Source organism: Mytilus galloprovincialis, chromosome 6, assembly GCF_965363235.1.
Source record: "Mytilus galloprovincialis chromosome 6, xbMytGall1.hap1.1, whole genome shotgun sequence".
NCBI classification, from domain to species: Eukaryota; Metazoa; Mollusca; class Bivalvia; order Mytilida; family Mytilidae; genus Mytilus; species Mytilus galloprovincialis.
In genome coordinates this window covers 87,820,050-87,841,054 of record NC_134843.1, presented here as the reverse complement: position 1 = coordinate 87,841,054, position 21,005 = coordinate 87,820,050, and the positions used below count along the sequence as shown (strand labels likewise).

The window sequence follows — 21,005 nt, the reverse complement described above, 5'->3', positions numbered from 1 at the left end:
TGGAGTCATGATCCTCATTGGTCATTGACTATGCCATACTCGACCACACCTGAAAATAGTTACCAGAATGCAATAACAAGGTCTAAAAAAATTGGATATGAAATCTATATTCTCACATACATGTACAGATATCACGATATTTTGTTTCTGTATACACATATGCTTAGTTGCGGAATCTTGGATCTCTCACGTCAGAAATTACGATTTTTGGTTTCTGTTATACACTAGTCCGAGATTACTCTGACGTCAAACGGCCCCAGCTTGTCTGGCAAAACAGCCGTTTGACGTCAGAGTAATCTCGGACTAGTTATACACGTGTTTGGTTGCGGCATCATAGGCGGATCCAGGGGTGCCCGGGCCCCCCGTTTCGTGGGAAAAATTTGGTTGATTATATAGGGAATCACTGAAGCATGACTGGAGCCCCCTTTAGGTCAGTCAGCGGGCCCCGCTTAGGCAAAGTTCTGGATCCGCCACTGGGCATGATGCCATCTTGGATCTAGGGCCAAGTTTCTTTTGTATTATCTTAGTGATGTCAGCTAATCATTTCGAATAGTTTATGTATCAGAAGTCCATAACTTAACTGTCTAGTAATGGACTTCTGTTTATATTTGCAAATCGAAATCCTAATTGTTACTTTTAAGACCGCTAGGTATGGTATACTTTACTTTGTAAAACTGCGTTATTATTCAGCTCAATCTAATTAAACTATAGTTCTCTGATTTCGTTATATTTACATGTACGACATGTACTGGCTAGCGAATTAATATAGGTCAGAATTTTAATTAGAATATATATGTACACTGCTATCAATCTTTTGCCTCTGCATACTATACTTACTAAGACTGCATCCAAAAGGCTTGCACCGACGGGTTCATAGTACAGTTTTTTTTACTGCCGCCGAATGCACGTACTTTCTGTTTGTATCGATATGTGCTGCTTTTTATTGCTGATTTCCTTCAGAAAAGAGAGGCGTAAGACACCAGATGGACATTCAAACTGAAGTAGTAGGTATTCTTATTGGCACTAACTCGTCCCTCAGTCATTAGCAGATTTATTCCTGTATTAATTCATAATTATCATACTGCCTGTCAATACATTTTTGGGGGCATTGAACTAATCATGTCTTTTTTGACTGTCAATGACAATAAAATACTGAAACCCTGAGGTGTGTTTTAGTTGATTTTAGTCTGTGATGCATGATTTTTATACGATTGCAAACAGTTTTTTGTGATCGTATAATGGTATGATGTCGTCGTCGTCGTCGTCGTCCGAAGACACATTTGTTTCCGGACAATAACTTAAGTTTAAGTGAATAGATCCCTATGATATTTTTAAGAAGGTTCAATACCACAAAAGGAAGGTTGGGATCGATTTTGCTGATGATGGTCCCAACCGTTTTGGAATAAGGGGCCCGAAAGGGACCAAAACAATCATTTTTCTAGCTTCGGGATAACAACTTGTGTATTAGTATTTCTATTGCTATGAAATTGTACCATAATGTTCAATACCACAAGTAGAAGGTTGGGATTAGTTTTAGGAGTTATGGGGCCATCAATTTAGGAATTAAGGGCCAAAAAAGGGGCCTAAAACAGCCTTTTTCTAGTTTCAGGATAATAACTTGTGTGTTAGTGTATGTACTACAAGGTTCCATTTAACACATGGAAGGCTGGGATTAAGTTTTGGGTTAATTGCCCCAAAAATGTAGGAATTAAGTGCTAAAAAAGGGTAAAAAATAAGCATTTTTCGAGTTTTGGTGTTATTGCTTCGAAGGTTATTTTTTTTTTTTTGAAATAAGGGGATGGGGTTCCAATACTTATAAGGGATTCATTTATTTCCCTAAATTTTTCAAATATTTTTTTCGAATTCAATTGCACAGTATTGCGTAATAGATTTGTAAGACCTTTGACCACATTTATTTTGTGTCAGAAACCTATATTATGTCAAAAATTTGATCACAATCCAAATTCATACAGTATCAAGCTTGAATATTGTGTCAATATTTGCCCCAACTGTTCAATGTTCGACCTCTGCAGTCGTATCAGGCTGCACTCAGCGAAGCATTTTATTTTTATTATCAATTGTGTTTGTCTTTGAACTTTCTGTTATTAACTGCTCTTACTTTCTTGTTAATTTGGTCTGTTAATACTATTTTTAGTTCTTTTTTGTTATTTAATGACTTTAATGTTAACTTATTCGGGGTTATCTCGTTTATATATCAGCATTGATAAGTGTTTGGTATTACTATAAATTTTCACCTCTTCGTACTATGAACCACAAAATTATTTATTTTGTTAACAAAAATCCTTTCTCCATTTAAACTGTATACCTTACAACAAAATATTTTCATTTACCTTTGTATATTACGGAAGCCGATAAGGGCCATTCAAAAAAAATATTTTATGTCGTAATTACGACATAGCATGTCGTAATTTCGACATAACATGTCGTTATTACGACATCGCTTTGTCGTAATTTCGACATAACATGTCGTTATAACGACATCGCTATGTCGTAATTTCGACATATCATGTCGTAATAACGACATCACTATGTCGTTAAAACGACATAGCTATGTCGTAATAACGACATCGCTATATATAAAAGAATATGTATTATGATTGCCAAGAGACTAAATGACACAGAATTTTAAAACAACTATAGGTCATCATAATGCCTCCAATAATAAGAAAAGCCCCCGATTAGTCAGCTATAAAAGAGGGAGGAAAGATGCCAAAGGGAGAGTCCCCAAAATGCTGTGTGGCAGACAGTGTTATTAATTAATTATAAGCTCCCTTGGTAAAACTCCAAATTTCATACTTAATGTATTTCATTGTTAAATAATTTACATGAAGCTTAATAAGTATATATTTGTTAATTGCATAGCTTTTGCTATTTGAATTCATTGGTTAAAGATTTTTTATTTATATTGTAAAGTTTAATATTTGCATCGTTTCAAAATCTTTGGTTACCTTCTTTGGATACCTTCAGTGAGAAACTTATATATTTTTAAATCCCGTCTAAGTTTTATAAGTTACCTGCCGTGGATGGGCTGTACAGCCAGACAAGTTTGAAATAAACAAGTAAGACGTGGAAATTATGAGGACTGACATTGCATGCCAAGCATTCCATCTTCCTTTATATAAGCGTAAACTACATGGCTTCTTGTAATAAGGGTGAATTGAAGTATTGAAAGCTCTATTTCTACTTTCAAACGTTGGGCACGATATTCCTACAACACGACGTTACACTTAAACATACGGCGTCGAAGAGGGTTTTTGACCTGGTTTAATTTTGCAAGTTTTATTCTGGTTTTTTTTTTTTATTGTTGGTTGATTCTGGTTCTGTTCGTTTTGTGATGTCATTTTATCAAAGATTACCTCGAGTTGTGGAAATCGATTTAATAATGTTTAGCCTTTAAGTTATTTCAACTAAAAATGCAGTACTGTCGCAAGTAATGTAGAAAGGAAAGATGGGACGGAAGTACATGTATACGGTTTTCCATATTTTTGTGTTTTTTAGGATGTATAACTTTCAAGGTGCATATCATCTGTCATTGTAAAATTTCTATATCTTAATTCAACCAATACAAATATATCTGACACTCTGCAAGTAAATCGAACATTTTTACCCTTGGTTAAATTTGAATAGAATTGTATTTTCCCTGGCACATAAGTTGTCGAAATACACCCCTTCAATTACTTGAACCTTGGCTTTATTTCCCAAGTCATCTATAGCGTTTAACTTCTGATATACATTCTAAAATATAGTAATCTACTCCTGGATCGTCCGCGAAAACGGCAAATATAATCCCGGGTTTTTATTAATTCGATGAAACGGTTTTCGTCGCTGTTTGGGATTCGTCTTTCAATTACCTCCATTTCATGCACAAGTTTATATTGATGAAAAGTTCCGGCTTCGCTAGTACAGGAATTATTTTCATCACGACCGTTATAACATGAATTGCAGGACAAATCGCGAAGTAAAACATTCCGTGAACTGGTATTAAGTCTTTTAATATTGGTGATTGCACCTTACTGAAGTGACGACTTTAAATGATCTATTTCGGAGTACTTCCGTAACATAAATTTCAATTCGTATTTTACATTTAGAGGACTGTCTTGGTGTCTCCAGTTTGTCTTTGCAAAAGTTGGACGAAGTTCATGAAATGGGATGTTTTCCCCATTTCCCAATTCTTTTAAATAAATCGTTAAAAGCTATAAACGATTAATAAAAATTGCAAAATTTAACCTGTGTCGAACCTATGTCTCCGGGCGGAGTCTATAGCAACATGCACTATTCTTTTTTTTTCGGCAGCAATCATCAACCTCTTTTTCCAAATTTCATAACACGATTTGTTTTAATTATCATGAACATTTAATTGAAACTTTAGCACATGTAACGTCGGAAATTAGCGTCTTTAGGATTTTAGACGTTTTCAGACGTTTGGACAAATTGGCTACCGTTTTGTAATGTGTGGAAGCATTTTATTCCTTTTAGAACCAAATGTATAGGTAATAAGAAAAGAATCTTGGCATTTTTTACTGTTCATGTATCTAACTTTTGTTTTTATCAATTATCAAAAATACGCGTTAACTGCTTTGAAAAATGAAATATCAACTTGGACAAAATGGCTACCGTTTGAAAAACGACTGTGTAGAGAAGATTTTATTGAATCAGCAATATTTGAACTCACATGAGGCAAATATTTGTACTTTTGTTAGATATTATTATTGTCTTACTCTTTTTATTCATTTTCTGCTATATCTACTTATAAAATTCACTTTCAGTCGTTGAGTTAATGAAAAACGTCGTTGGACATTTTTCTTATTCCAGCTTAATTTGCAGCCATCGAGTCAAATGAAATTTGGCAAAATAACGGCTTTAACGGCACAGACAACCAACACATGTCGTTGTTCCTGCCAAGAATCAAGAAGATCAGAGAATAAGAAATAGGATCACTATACATAAGAGTTATTTTTGTTAAAACAGTTTTTCATAAATGTAACGTTGGACATCCGTTTTTTTCACATAGCTTTCTTATTTTAATCCTCAAATATACTAGATATTACTTAGTATATGATCATGAGCTGTAAAAACATAATTTAAAACATATACTGAGTTTGTTACAATATTGTTTCGTGTTTTCGTTTATTTTTATTTTGTTTTGCGGATGAAATTTCGAAGATTCTGTTTTAAATTCTAGGCGTTGTAGGAATATCGTGCCCACCGTTTGAATGTAGAAATAGAGCAATCAATACTTCAATTCAACCTTATTACAAAAAGCCTTGAAGTTTGCACTTATTTAAAGGAAGATGGATAGCTAGACTTGCCTTGTATGATTGACTGTTTTTTTTTTTTATCTTTATTAAGTATGATTGACTGTTACGCCTAACATACTCGGTCGGTTTAATCATTTGGGATCTATAAAATATATAAGTTTCTCACTGAATCTATTCAAAGAAGGTAACCAAAGATTTTGCGACGATGCAAATATTAAACTTTACAATATAAATAAATATCTTTAACCAATGATTCAAATAGCAAAATCTATGCAATTAACAAATATATACTTATTAAGCTTCATGTAAATTATTTAACAATGAAATACATTAAATATGAAATTTAGAGTTTTACCAAGGGAGCTAATAATTAATTAATAACACTGTCTACCAAACAGCATTTCGGGGGCTCTCCCTCTGGTATCTCCCTCTTTTATAGCTGACTGTGTGGGGCTTTTCTAATTATTGGGGGCATTATGATGACCTATAGTTGTTAATTTCTGTGTCATTTAGTCTCTTGGCAATCATAATACATATTCTTTTATATATAGCGATGTCGTTATTACGACATAGCTTTGTCGTTATAACGACATAGTGATGTCGTTATTACGACATGATATGTCGAAATTACGACATAGCGATGTCGTTATAACGACATGTTATGTCGAAATTACGACAAAGCTATGTCGTAATAACGACATGTTATGTCGAAATTACGACATGCTACGTCGTAATTACGACATTTTTTTTTTTTGAATGGCCCTTATCGGCTTCCGTATAAATGACACAGAAATTAACAACTATAGGTCATCATAATGCCCCCAATAATTAGAAAAACCCCCGCATAGTCAGCTATAAAAGAGGGACGAAAGATACCAGAGGGAGAGGCCCCGAAATGCTGTGTGGCAGACAGTGTTATTAATTAATTATTAGCTCCCTTGGTAAAACTCCAAATTTCATATTTAATGTATTTCATTGTTAAATAATTTACATGAAGCTTAATAAGTATATATTTATTAATTGGATAGCTTTTGCTATTTGAATTCATTGGTTAAAGATATTTATTTATATTGTAAAGTTTAATATTTGCATCGTCGCAAAATCTTTGGTTACCTTCTTTGGTTACCTTCTGTGATAAAGTTATATATTTTATAGATCCTAATGAAGTTTAATATAGAACCGACTATGGCTGGGCCACTTAGCCTGTCAAGAACGATAAGAACTTCTAATGATTGTTGGAACAATAATATGTGGAACTATAAGAGGACTGACATACAGTCAGTCCTACCAAGGCAAGCCAAGCTTTCCTCCTCCCTTTGAATAAGCGCAAACTACATGGCTTCTTGTAATAAGGGGGAACTGAAGTATTGATTGCTCTATTTCTACTTTCAAACGGTGGGCACGATGTTCCTACAACCCCTAGGATTTAAAACAGAATCTTCGAAATTTCATCCGCAAAACAAAATAAAAGTGTTAGAAAACACGAACCAATAATTAAAACAAAATCAATATATGTTTTAAAATATGTTTTTATAGCTCTTGATCATATAGTAAGAATTACCTAGTTTATTTGAGGATTAAAATAACAAAGCTATGTGAAAAAAAAACGGATGTCCAACGTTACATTTATGAAAAACTGTTTTAACTCTTATTTAAAGTGACCCTATTTCTTATTCTCTGATCTTTTTTATTCTTGGCAGGAACAGCGACATGTGTCGGTTCTTTGTGGCGGCGTTAAAGCCGTTATTTTGCCAAATTTCATTTGACTCGGTGGTTGCATATTAAGCTGGAATAAGAAAAATGTCCAACGACGTATTTCGTTAACTCAACGACTGAAAGTGAATTTTATAAGAATATATAGCAGAAAATGAATAAAAAGAGTAAGACAATAATAATATCTAACAAAAGTACAAATATTTGCCTCATTGTTCGTGAGTTCAAATATTGCTGATTCAATAAAATCTTCTCTACACAGTCGTTTTTCAAACGGTAGCCATTTTGTCCAAGTTGATATTTCATTTTTCAATGCAGTTAACGTGTATTTTTTATAATTGATCAAAACAAAAGTTAGATACACGAAGAGTAAAAAATGCCAAGATTCTTTTCTTATAACTACATATTTGGGTCTTAAAGAATAATAAAATGATTCCACACATTACAAAACGGTAGCCAATTTGTCCAAACGTTTGAAAACGTCTAAAATCCGAAAGACGCTAATTTCCGACGTTACATGTGCTAAAGTTTCAATTAAATGTTCATGATAATTAACAAAAAATCGTGTTATGAAATTTGGAAAAAGAGGTTGATGATTGCTGCCGAAAAAAGAATAGTGCATGTTGATATAGACTCCGCCCGGGGACATAGGTTCGACACAGGTTAAATTTTGCAATTTTTATTAATCGTTTATAGCTTTTAACGATTTATTTAAAAGAATGGGGAAATGGGGAAAAAATCTCATTACATGAACTTATTCCAACTTTTGCAAAGACAAATTGGAGACAACAAGACAGTCCTCTGAATGTAAAATGCGAATTGAAATTTATGTTGCGGAAGTACTCCGAAATAGACCATTTAAAGTCGTCACTTCAGTAAGGTGCAATCACCAATATTAAAAGACTTAATACCAGTTCACGGAATGTTTTATTTCGCGATTTGTCCTGCTATTCATGTTATAACTGTCGTGATGAAAGTAATTCATGTACTAGCGAAGCCGGAACTTTTCGTCAATATAAACTTGTGCATGAAATGGAGGTAATTGATAGACGAATCCCAAACAGCGACGAAAACTGTTTCATCGAATTAATAAAAACCCGGGATTATATTAGCCGTTTTCGCGGACGATCCAGGAGTAGATTACTATATTTTAAAATGTATATCAGAAGTTGAACACTATAGATGACTTGGGAAATAATTCTCAAGCCAAGGTTCAAGTAATTGAAGGGGTGTATTTCGACAACTTGTGTGCCAGGGAAAATACAATTCTCATGATTCAAATTTAACCAAGGTTAAAATGTTCGATTTACTTGCAGTGTCAGATATATTTGTATTGGGGTTGAATTAAGATATAGAAATTTTACAATGACATATGATATGCACCTTGAAAGTTAAACATCCTATGATAAAAGTTTTGTACATCTAAAAAAAATTTTTTTTATGGAAAACCGTATACATGTACTTCCGTCCCATCTTTCCTTCCTACATTACTTGCGACAGTTCTGCATTTTTAGTTGAAATAACTTAAAGGGTAAACATTATTAAATCGATTTCCACAACTTGTGGTAACTTATGATAAAATTGCATCACAAAACGAGCAGAACCGGAATCAACCAACATATAGAAAACAGAATAAAACTTGCAAAAATTAATCGAAGTCAAAAACCCTCTTCGACGCCGCATTTTTTAATTTTAAAAGTGTAACGTGGGGTTGTAGGAACATCGTGCCCAACGTTTGAAAGTAGAAATAGAGCAATCAATACTTTAATTCACCCTTATTTCAAGAAGCCATATAGTTTGCGCTTATGAAATGGGAGGTGGAGAGCTAAGCTTGCCTTGGTAGAACTGCATGTCAATCCACATATTATTCTTGAGAAGTTTATACCGTTTGACATGCTATATAGCCCTCCCACGATACGTCGGTAATTTAATGAACTTTAATAGGATCTATAAAATATATAAGTTTCTCACAGAAGGAAACCAAAGAAGGTAACCAAAGATTTTGCGACGATGCAAATATTAAACTTTACAATATAAATAAATATCTTTAACCAATGGATTCAAATAGCAAAAGCTATGCAATTAACAAATATATACTTATTAAGCTTCATGTAAATTATTCAACAATCAAACACATTAAATATGAAATTTGGAGTTTTACCAAGGGAGCTAATAATTTATAAATAACACTGTCTGCCACACAGCATTTCGGGGCCTCTCCTTCTGGTATCTTTCGTCCCTCTTTTATAGCTGACTATGCGGGGGCTTTTCTAATTATTGGGGGCATTATGATGACCTATAGTTGTTAATTTCTGTATCATTTAGTCTCTTGGCAATCATAATACATATTTTTTTTATATATATAGCGATGTCGTTATTACGACATAGCTAAATCGTTATAACGACATAGTGATGTCGTTATTACGACATGTTATGTCGAAATTACGACATAGCGATGTCGTTTAAACGACATGTTATGTCGAAATAACGTCATAGTGATGTCGTAAAAGCGACATGTTATGTCGAAATTACGACATGCTATGTCGTAATTACGACATGATTTTTTTTTTTTTTTTGAATGGCCCTTATCGGCTTCCGTAGTATATTATTGTATAGGGCGGATTTTTTTTTATCAAGGTTATTGGTTTTTTTTAAAATTATTTTTATTCGTTCAGTGTATGTTCACTATTGTTGATATGTCTTTTGATTGAGTTAAACCATTTCCATTGATATTTTATAGTACGTCTTTCTATGTTGTGATGTTACACTATTGTTTCAGATAAAGGTGCAGGAAGGTACCTAAATCGTTACAACCCGCTGCATTTGTTTGCACCTGTCCTAAGTCAGGAATCTGATGTTCAGTAGTGGTCGTTTCTTGATGTGGTTCATAAATGTTTCTCGTTTCGCGTTTTTATTTTTTATATAGATTATACCGTTGGGTTTCCCGTTTGAATGGTTCCACACTAGTCATTTTTGGGGGCCCTTTATAGCTAGCTGTTCAATGGGAGCCCTGGCAAAGCTCCGTATTGGAGACCGTACTTTGACCTATAACGGGTTACTTTTACACAAATTATGACTTGGATGGAGATTTGTCTCATTGGCACTCATACCACATATTCTTATATCTATATCATAAGTCGAAAATTAACAGACAACTCAATGAATAAAACACCAAAAAACAACCAATACTAATAGTAGCAAAGCACAACATGGAAAACTAAAAACTGAGCAACGCGTACCCTACCAAAGTGATCTCCGGCAGGTGCTCCGGAAGGGTTAGCAGATCCTGCTCCAGATGTGGCATCCGTCGTGTTGTTCATGTTCGGCAAAACCGGTTAGTATAATTCGGTAGTTCACATTCGGAACAAGGACGGGATTGTAGTTACAATATCAGGAACATATCCGTGCGTTAATCATCATGATAATTATGATCTTAGAAGTTGAGTTATATTTATCAGTATTAAATTTCACAGTCGGTCAAAAAAGCCCATGATAATTTTATTTGTGTGTACTATACATTTTTTGTACATATAATAATGCATGTAAAAAAATCCTTGCTCAAAACGGCAGTGGACCTACTACGGCACCCATTTGTAGGTAAATATTTGATTTCAACAATTTAATATGACTTGCACGCACGTGTCGCTTAGAAAACGGGGGTCTTTATGGCCTGAGGACGATACAGAACACGGAAAATCAAATATACGTCCGAAAACGTGTACTGCAACATGGCCATAAAATAAAGATCACCATACATAAAGATAAAAAAAAATATCAACATGCACATAAATAAAAGAAGAAGTGGTTACGTGTCAAAGAAAGTGCAACCCAAACAAGCAAGAAATCGAAAGATATCTGGATGATAACATATGTCAAAAACAGACAAGTGACTTGCTGATATATATATATAATTTAATTTTGGATGTAACGCGTCTTCTGATTGGCTGACGTTATTTTGTTATCAGCCCATAGACATAATTTAGTCATGTGACCGTTACGTCAGCAACGTTTTTCATGGTTTTCTACGGTTTGAAATGGAATTTAGAATTAAATTATAAGAAATGACTGTAATATTTTTTCTGTCTATTCGAAATAACATAAAAAATGTGGTGCACACTGTTAAATAACCCGCTACTCGCGTTATTCAGTGTGCACCAAATTTTTTATGTTATTTCTTCATAGACAGAAAAAATATTACAGACATTCCTTTAATAACATTTCATGTCTCCGAGTCTTGAAAGAAGAACATATAAATCTTACAATAAGTAAAAATCATCATTTAATTTAAAAACAAAAAGCAAAATGCTAAAAGAAAGACAAAGGGTCTTTTTAGTGTTATACAACAAGCACTACTCATCCAAACAAAATCATGCTACGAATTAGATATCTTTCATGAAAAATCGGGAACACACTTGGTACAAAACACATGTACATTTTCAATCTCAGAGACAATGTAGTCTCTCACAGAAATGGACCTTGATAGTCTGTACCCAACACTGTTCGCTGTAAACTTCTCATTCAAACAAACTACGTTTGTAATACGTAACAAATTAAATGCATACTGGTTTACAAAAGATCAAATTTTACTTCACATTTTTCATTTGTGTCTACGTCTATTGCTTCAATTTCAAGTTCTGTAAAACCGAAATAAAAGTTGACCTTGACATCTCGGTACATCTCACTAGGATTTGGTATCGGCACTTTAATAGTACCCAAGTAAGACGACTCGTCATCGTCTGTGTATCTTGGATTTTTACTTGTTGAAATGTAAATAGGCAGATAATGCGACTTTTGATTTTTTTCGGTTGTAGTGTATGTTTCTGTAATAGCTGTTCCAATGGGAACTGAAGTTTCTGCCGCCATAAATGTATCGAATGCACCTCGACACAAAGCCTCTCCATCTACAATGACTCGTCTGTCTGAGGAATGAAGTCTTGGGTCGTAATCCTTAGACACTTCTACACCATATGTATATCGAACAACCCTTGACGCAATAAAACTGGGTTCATGACCAAACAAGACTGCTCCTTTTAAGACAGCTAGATTGGGTTCATGTGGAAATTTTATAAGCTTTCTTGGAAAAGCTGTCTTAAGGGCCTCACGTAGGAATGGACACTGCGAAAATCCGCCTACGACAAGAATTATTCGTACTCTCTCAGGTTCGCATTTTTTGAAACATTCTTTCATCAATGTTATCATTTCTACAATAGGTTTATTAAAGAATGACCTTAAAAGACCAGCATCTATCTTAAGTTTGCCCTTTTCCAATGATACTCGCCCACTGTACTCTGACGATTCTAACAATGACTCAAATGTCTCGCCCGCTTGACTTTTACAAAGGGAACTAATCACTTCATATGGTATGCTAACAGAGATCTGTCCTGCTAGACTTGAATCTATATTTTGCTTTAGATATTCAAAGCTACTTAACATTTCGAGATATGACTGTGGGTAATCAGATTTTAATTTCCGCATCACTGCTCCCATAATGATGTTTTCTACCATTTCAATATATTCTTCATCTACGGACATGCCACCAAATATGCCACCGGTCGATGAACAAAGCTGTTTCATTTTGTTGTCTGCTAATTTTTCTAAAACTGTAATGTCAGTTGTGCCTCCTAGAAAAAAAAATAATTGATTTAAATTAGATATATTATTTATAATAAGTTCAATCATAAGTGTGAATAATAACCAAGGTATTTGATAAGTATATTCTGAAAGATAAACGAAATATCATAATAAGAGAAATCATCTTTTTCTTGGAACTGCTTTTTCGCTGCAAATGAAAAACATTTACAAGAAAGGGCCAGTTAGTTACCATATATATATATTCAACATAACATTAAAGAAATAAAAGCAAATACACATTAGCAAATCTTTGTTTTGATCGGGCCAGTGATCGAAATCGCAACCTTTTGCACTATAGGAGAACAAACCTAGACTTTGAATATAAAAAGAAGCTAGATACATGTCAATGAAACAGCAAATGCGAGACACATACTAGTAATCAAAAGAACTATCCTGTTTAGCGCACATGGACACCGGTATACATATAAAAGATATTACCTTTGGTTTCACATTCAACTAAATAGGCTGCAACACTCAAAGAGTTTGCTAATGTTACTATATAAATTTACCACCTTTTCAAATCTATAAACAAGAAATCAAATTTGAAAAAAATAGACACCAAAGAGATGGGTCTGTAGAAACAACAACACATATGAATTGTTATGATTGCATATAAGATGATAGATATACAGTCAAACATTTATTAAGAGACCACTTAAGAGAGTAGGTAAAAGTGGTCTCTTAAAACAGATGGTCTTTGAATACAGGTTTACACATATGACAAGAAGGTCACACATTTTTGAAGTTGCTAAAATGTTACTGAATTAAACTATGTTGGTCTCAATTGCAATTACACCATTGTAAATTGTATTTGTGATGAATAAACAAAACTACATCATTTCATATGTCTTATGTATATGTATTTACCACCAATGTCCACCATCATAAATTTACTTCCGTCGTTTTCAATAGAATATCTATGATCTGATCCTTTACGTTTTTCTGAATTCAGATTTTCACAATATATGGCTGCAGCCTCTGATTCTAACGCTATGATTAGTTGTTCCTCTGGAATTCCTGCCTGAAATGAGCAAGTTTGGATAGTGTTTAACAATGATATGTTCGATGTATTATACAAATTAAAAAAATTACTTTGAAAATGTAACTGTTGAATAATACCCTAAATGATCCTAAATGGTAGAAGGTTTTTTTGGTGATATTGCACGACCTATCTTAAGGGCCGTAGCTTGACAATTACAATTTTTTTCTTTCTTTAATTGAAACCATCATATTACTTCTTCGTCGTGATCTGTTTTACATAACCTTATACATATCTTCTACAGAAAACAGCATCAAAAATACGTGCTTGTTCATACTTATATCACACCACTATGATAACCATAACCAACACTAAATCTAGTCTATAAGTTTGTCACATGTGAATGTAGGATTTGATAATGCGAGAAACGCTTAAACTTAGCAAGCTGATTTAGATACTGTCTTCTGTCCAATCAGATTGTAAAACATACCATCATTGCGCTTCCCGCCATGAACTGTTTAGCTATGTCTGACCAGCTTGCAGGGACAGTTAAAACCCAGCGTATTTTGGACAGAGGTACATCCACTTGTTTTAGAAAGTGATCAATTAGTGCCCGGATTGACAAAGAAAACACATCCAATGCTCTGGCAGCCTTTCCTGTTACATCTTTCATTGACATATTCTTAGTTATAGCCTAAAATATACAAAGTGCAAATATTCAAGTTATTAGTGTAAGAACTATTTCATTATTGTACAGGGTTACATATTTGATTATAAACTAGATTTACTACCAATAGATAAATGTTTAAAGAAAATAGCGCGTAAAACTGAGATTTCAAGCAGTTTTTGTTTTCCTAGGGCCACAACTTCAACACAAATTGCCCAAATCGGAACGAAAATCATACTTGATCTGTCTCTCTTTATGACATGATTATCTTCAAAAATCAAACCAATACATGAAGCATTACAGAAAAAAGTTGACGGACGAACGGTTTGTCAACCTATTTAGTTTTTTGCTAAAAAGGGGGAATAATAATAGATATATAGGTAACACATGCCGCGATAATGTAAAAGAGTAAATAATGGCATTTAGGAGTACAAAAAGTTTCAAGAACTTGATATGGAATATTTGTATAATGGTGCTATTTCAAACACAGATTTAATTAAGAATATCGAAAAAGTATATTTCGGAAAATTTAAGGAAGAATGGTTTGACAAAATTATATATGTCGAATGATAAAAATAGATTACGTACAAATACAATGTTCAGACGTGTATATGATGCACAAAACTATTTGACATTTTAAAAATGTACCAGGTATATACGAGAGCGCGTTAGCAAAATTTAGATGTGGCGTAGCACCCATTAGAGTTGAAACTGGTCGTTATGAAAATATTGAAATTGAAAATAGAGTATGTTTTAACTGTACTGATGACGTTGAATATGAAAAACATGTTTTGTTTAACTGTCCTGTATATTCAGATATTCGTAATGTTATTTTTAATCATGCTAGTATTGTTGATGAGATTTTTTACTACACATGTCAGATAATGAAAATTGAAATTGCTTTTTACAATGTAAATATTGTATTTTATGCTGCCAATATATGCAAAATCTGCAATGAATTTTGATAAAGGGGAAATTTATTTTTAAACTTTTATATATTTAAAGAAAAAAAATGTGTTTTATAGTCTCTCATAAATCTTTATAGAGTAGCTCTTGTTCACTTGTGTTTATGCTATATATTTTATATGTAAAAAGTGGTGAGACTAAATAAAGATTTTGTCTTGTCTTGTCTTGTCTTTAAATTAATTATATATAATTTCAATTGTTCGTTTGTTCATTTAATTCATCTAATTGTAATATAATAATAACAATTTGTAAAACTAAAAAAAAAAAAATTGTTATATAAATGTTTGTTTAAATTTAACCCAAATGATGACATGTATGGCTAGCTCGTACTGGATCATACGCGTATACTTATACGGTCCGACCGTACGCGTATGGTCGGACCGTACGAGTATATGTATACGGTCCGGACCATACGCGTACGGTCCAAATACTCATATGGTCTGGAACATATATATATATAAAATACAATTTTAAAGTCCAATTGTTACGCGGAATTGAATTAATCAAAATATAGTGTAACCAACAACAAAATGAATTCCGAAAGCGGGGATTAGGGATTAAAATATCTTTTATTTATCAGACTGTCGACATTTAACGACATAGTATCAATTCATTCATAATAGATGTTGCGCAATATTTAAATATTATGAAATATAAATCATAAATAATAATGTATATGTATAAGTATTATTAAACTGCAAATATAGACCCGAAATGACAGACACAGATTATATTTGGGCAGATCTTATTTCTGTATATTGATGGTATTTTGTACAAACAAAATACTGAAGAAGCTGAAAATGAAAAAGTACAAGATTCATGTGTCTCTAGCAGTATGCCTCGAGTAAATATACCACAACAGTACTAAAGATCAACATAAAATTGTCACCGGGGAAACGAGGGTGACTTGTCGGGTGTGTAACAAGAGCCTGACTGAATGGCCTCTTGTTACTGAAACTGTGTGATGCACCTGATCACACAACGAACGATTGCTGTGAATAGCAATGAGAACTCTGAGACTGAAACTCTGGTGAAAACTAACTTCTGAGACTCTGGAACTAGCGATGAATAAACCAATAATTCAGCATGAAATACGAATACTTTTATTACAGATGGACTGTTTTCAGTGTAAAGTCCTGAGTCCGAATCTTGCTTATAAAAATTATAAACAAGTATTCATACACAATTGAAATGACAAGTATAGACATAACAAATAACAATTAATTTGAGTAATATTGTTCACTGACAAAGATTAAACTATTTTTAGAACTTGAAGAATAAATATTAAATGATTATCTGATTAAGACAATTAAGAACATACATTATGAATAAGGTAAAATGTCACTAATTAGCTAACAGATTGAAACATGTCACTCAATGTCCAAACTTAGAATTAAATTGCATATCAAAGCATGTTGATTTTAAGTCCTGGATATGAAATGTAAATAGAAACGAAATTATAAAATAAAATGAATTATAAAACACAGAGAATTAAAGTCTTAAATATCAAAATTGAGAATTTTAAATTAAAGTCCAAAATAATAAACGAAGCTGCTTTTTGCACTGTCACAAAATCATCAATCTGAATCATCGCACCTCTTAAATAACACGTGTTATACATGAAAGCAAGCAATTCTACTCAAATGTAAAAAGGGAACATTATTGCGTTAAATCATTTCTTTGCTATCAATATTTTATTTTAAAGAAAACCCAGCACATGTTTAAACATTTCTATTAAAACAACCTGTTTCACCCTTGCTGTGACATACGGTGACTTCGTTACTATTGTTTTCTGTTTACCATTATATTTACAAAGGTTATCGGAATAAAGACATTGTAAAAAAGGACAGCTGACATGGTTTGGTCATTTTTCTTTTAATCCAGAAATGACCATTTTTACATGGATTGTAGAACCAACTACTGTACCGAACGAAATAAGCAACATGCAAATTAAGTTAAAAAAAAAAGGAGTCCCAAATTTTATTCCTTCACATTAAATTATTGTACATTTGTAATTTTCATTTTCCGTTATTTACTTTTAATTGTGACATAATTTTCAGTAAGTTGAAGGCGGTCATTTTAAGGTAGATGAAGATGCAATACTAAATTTATATGTACCTCTCTCTTGCAGAGTTTCATCTTGAAACGATGGAAGTAATACGAATTCTTGTGACCTTCATCCGCAATAAGTTTGGCGTAGGCAGCCTCGGCTTCGTATCCAAAGGCAACAAGTTTTTCATTTTTATTCAGCATAAGACACGTTGGAGTTTTGTGTGACACCATTCTTTTCCTTCCAGCATTCCAGGATTGTATGTACGTAATATTCAGTGGATTTGTTTTGAAATCTTCAACTGTTGAATATGCATAGCCGGAGTATGTAGTACCTATATCCAGTGCCACTACAAGTTCAAATTTCTCCTTTCCTTTCGTCGCCATTTTGCTAAAATGAAAGATTCAGAAAATAGCTCGATTAGCTTGACTTATATATTTTTACGAGTGTATATAACGAACTATAATGATACCGGATCCTAGCGCATTCGTGCTTAAAATATACGTGTTTTATCTATAAAATATTCATTTATAAAAAAAATAAATTAAGTTTGACGCAGTTTAATCAATATTTGTTTACAAGTTTATATATTCTCTTTAAAAAAAAATAGTCTCTCATGCCTTCCCAAAACATCATAACACTCATATTGTAGAATTTATCAATAACATTAAAGTTTATTAACTTCAAAACCCTTTCTAAATGAATTTCTACCGGGGTTTTGTACTATCGTAATAATTCAAAATCTGTTGGCAAACATTGAAAAAAAAAATCGAGCTTTTCTGTTTATCATTTAAGAATAAGATATGTACTTTCATTGAAATACAATATTTAATTATGTCTTTTCATTAAATTCATTTCATTTCGTATTAAATAGAATTATAAAAGCAATAGATCGATTATATTTCTTTAACTGCTGTGACTGGAATATTTTATTTACTCATAAAGGTACATGTATAAAAGCGTTTTATCCCACTAGGTACATATGTCTACACAGCAGATAGATTTGGACTAAGAATAAAGAATGTGTTATAAAGGCTGCATGGGAAAGCAATATGCATAGTTTATGCGTAAAAACTAATTACTCACAACATTTTACGGAGAACAAAACTAACCCCACTTTTTCACATTACTGTATAATTTACAACCAAACTGCTTGAAATCAAATCAACTGGCATTTTCAAAAGAAAATTTATGTAACCAAATAACATACATTTTATACCCGGACATCATCGAAATTAAAACCTTGTCTCGTATCATGATTGCCCGAGTACAAAGCCCAAAATTTAGTCGGCCTATAACAAATAAAGGCAATAAAAAACTGAAAAGGAAAGTTAATGGGATAAAACAAGGATAGAGGTTTTATTTCTGTAGAAGAAGAGGGGAAAATATATAAAAAAAACATACAAAAATCAATCTGACAGCTATTTTCGAATTTCTTTACTTAATTTTTTATCAGAAAATGCAAACCTATAAAAGGTCGTTTTCATTTGAAATATGAACAAAAATGCAGCTTTTATTAGAAAAATATGAATAATATAATGAAATAAATGATAACGTGTACTTACGTCTCTAACTAACAATTCCAAAAATATAGGTAACACACGAGTAAACAAGCACTAACAAATAAAAATAAATATATGGACCAGTGATTTTTGGATTTCCCCCATTAGCATTAAGATTCTATTTAAATGGTTTAAATACCTTGATTGGACTGTTAAATTGGTATTGTGGAAAATGAAAATATGTATTGTAAACTGTAAAAATAAGGGTTTGTGTGTATACAAATTAACTTGTAGATGAAAGCAATAACTAACAACTTTACTGTATTATGGAAACAATGAAATCGAAACATATTGTATTTTTGTTACTCTTAATGATTTAACGACCATGTAATTTTTCCGACGATTAATGATTCTATGACTACGTATCTTAAATATTGTATACAACTGAGGACATGAAAGTATTCAAGTTCCATAAGGTGTAGACTTGATTTAGGATGACCTTAGATCTTGAGACAACACTAGGATTTAAACAAGTCTTCGTTAGGATAGTCCAAGTTCATAAGAAAGTCGAATACTACCTTATATGCTAATGCATGCATTTATATATGAAGAGAGCAGTAAACGAATTTATTAATTTATGATATTTTTCAGTATACACATAAAAGAGAGACATGTACAGTATAATTTATTTTCTTGAACAATCAACTGAATTTCAAACATGCTATGGTGAATCAAATATTACATAGCATTAGGTTCACTCGTTCTGTATACCTACACATCTTAATTGAATCAACAAAAATAAGAAAAGTAAACCAACTTCACATAGAAAGAGACCACTGGTGATGAATACGAAAGGTATACAGCAACTCGATAACACAGAAGCCAAAACACATTTGGAGGAAAACATACAGTCGGCAACAAAAGACATATTTCTTTACAATATGTCAAGCCGTTATAGTTCAGATCCAATACACGTTGAAGTCAACAAACATGTAGGAATATTATCAAATTTGTATTTTTTACTTCGACTAGCGACATCCTAATTTCCAGACTATTCAAGACTATCTAAAGTGCCGAACAACTTGATAAATGTAGGAGCATGAATTGTTATTGGAAGCTTTTGCTAAACTGACTGTACTGCGAACACATTGAGACATGTACTTCGATCATACCAAGACCATCTTATGATATTCAAAGTCCAAAGACAGCTTTGTTGACACTGACTTCGAATCTTAGATTAATATGGTCAAGGCTACAACCGGGATGGTTCCTCGTTTTAAAGAGTTGCTACTCTTTTCATAGTCACAATTTTTACAAGATGGCGATTTTCTTTCTTGGCATGAATCATTTTTAAGAACAAAACGACAAATTCCAGTTCGGTAGCAGATATGTTTCCCCATATTGAGCATCTTAATAGTAATACCTCAGTTTAGTAAGGGTTTTTGTTATAGAAAGCCGGGCCTCATTGAGTTTACAACTAGTGCTACTCCTTTTCTTTTCACACGGTTTTGTGTTGTATTTTACCTTGGCTTCTCACAAACAACAAATGAACATAAGTAAACTACCTGTTTCTTGCCCAGTTCTCAATGTGATGTTTTTGTTGATTATTAATAGAACATTGGTTTACGAACTGCTATATAGACAAGTCGGTGTAAAATTCTGTAGACTATTGTTTGCCTTCTAATGTTTTGAGAAATTGTCATCTTATCATAGGGCCTTTACTTTTGGGGTTTTGGGTTACTCCATTATGTTTTCTTTCCTTCTTTATTATTTTCAATTCTGACGGACAATGTTGACATTTAATTCAAAACCGCTCTCTGTTACGATAAAACTTTCACTCAGATTTTGATATAAAGTAATTAACAGAAAATTGTAGAGGTGGATTTTTTTCTGATATGATATTAAGATATGAATTGTTGAACATATGTGCAATTCAATAAAGCCATATATATCTATTGATTTTCGGTTACATTAATTTAAAGAGTGGTATAATAAATTTTCCAGTTTGTAAATAAAATATTAAAATCATAATAGAAGTTTTCTTTATGTTATTGCCGCAGTAAACCGACGTCATTTCGTAATTAATTACTATGCAAATAATTTATTCAAACTTTATATATTTTTTTTTGTAGAATACATAAGAAGATCATATATTTACTAAACTCCTGCGAACCACATTGGTCCATATTAAAGAATTACAAAGAAAGATATTTATTCT

General features: G+C 32.6%; 1 protein-coding gene across 1 annotated transcript; it reads right to left on the bottom strand.

The window, feature by feature from the left end:
• Nucleotides 1–11,253: 11,253 nt before the first annotated feature.
• Nucleotides 11,254–18,959, bottom strand: LOC143080603 (heat shock 70 kDa protein 12A-like). The gene is made up of 5 exons (XM_076256527.1): nucleotides 18,851–18,959; nucleotides 17,354–17,675; nucleotides 14,093–14,296; nucleotides 13,491–13,644; nucleotides 11,254–12,613 (listed from the first exon to the last, which is right to left on the bottom strand). Exons 2-5 carry the CDS (start codon nucleotides 17,669–17,671, stop codon nucleotides 11,559–11,561), a joined length of 1,731 nt encoding a protein of 576 aa, XP_076112642.1. The 5' UTR covers nucleotides 17,672–17,675; nucleotides 18,851–18,959; the 3' UTR covers nucleotides 11,254–11,558.
• Between the last annotated feature and the right edge of the window lie 2,046 nt (nucleotides 18,960–21,005).

Bases quoted from the DNA above. Each gene is read 5' to 3' on its own strand.
- LOC143080603 (XM_076256527.1), bottom strand. From the start codon at position 17,671: ATGGCGACGAAAGGAAAGGAGAAATTTGAACTTGTAGTGGCACTGGAT. The intron at 13,645-14,092 runs GTATGTTTTACA...TGCTCATTTCAG, and splicing joins TGGCGGGAAGCGCAATGATG to GCAGGAATTCCAGAGGAACA. The intron at 12,614-13,490 runs GTAAATACATAT...TTTTTTTTCTAG, and splicing joins TATGATGGTGGACATTGGTG to GAGGCACAACTGACATTACA.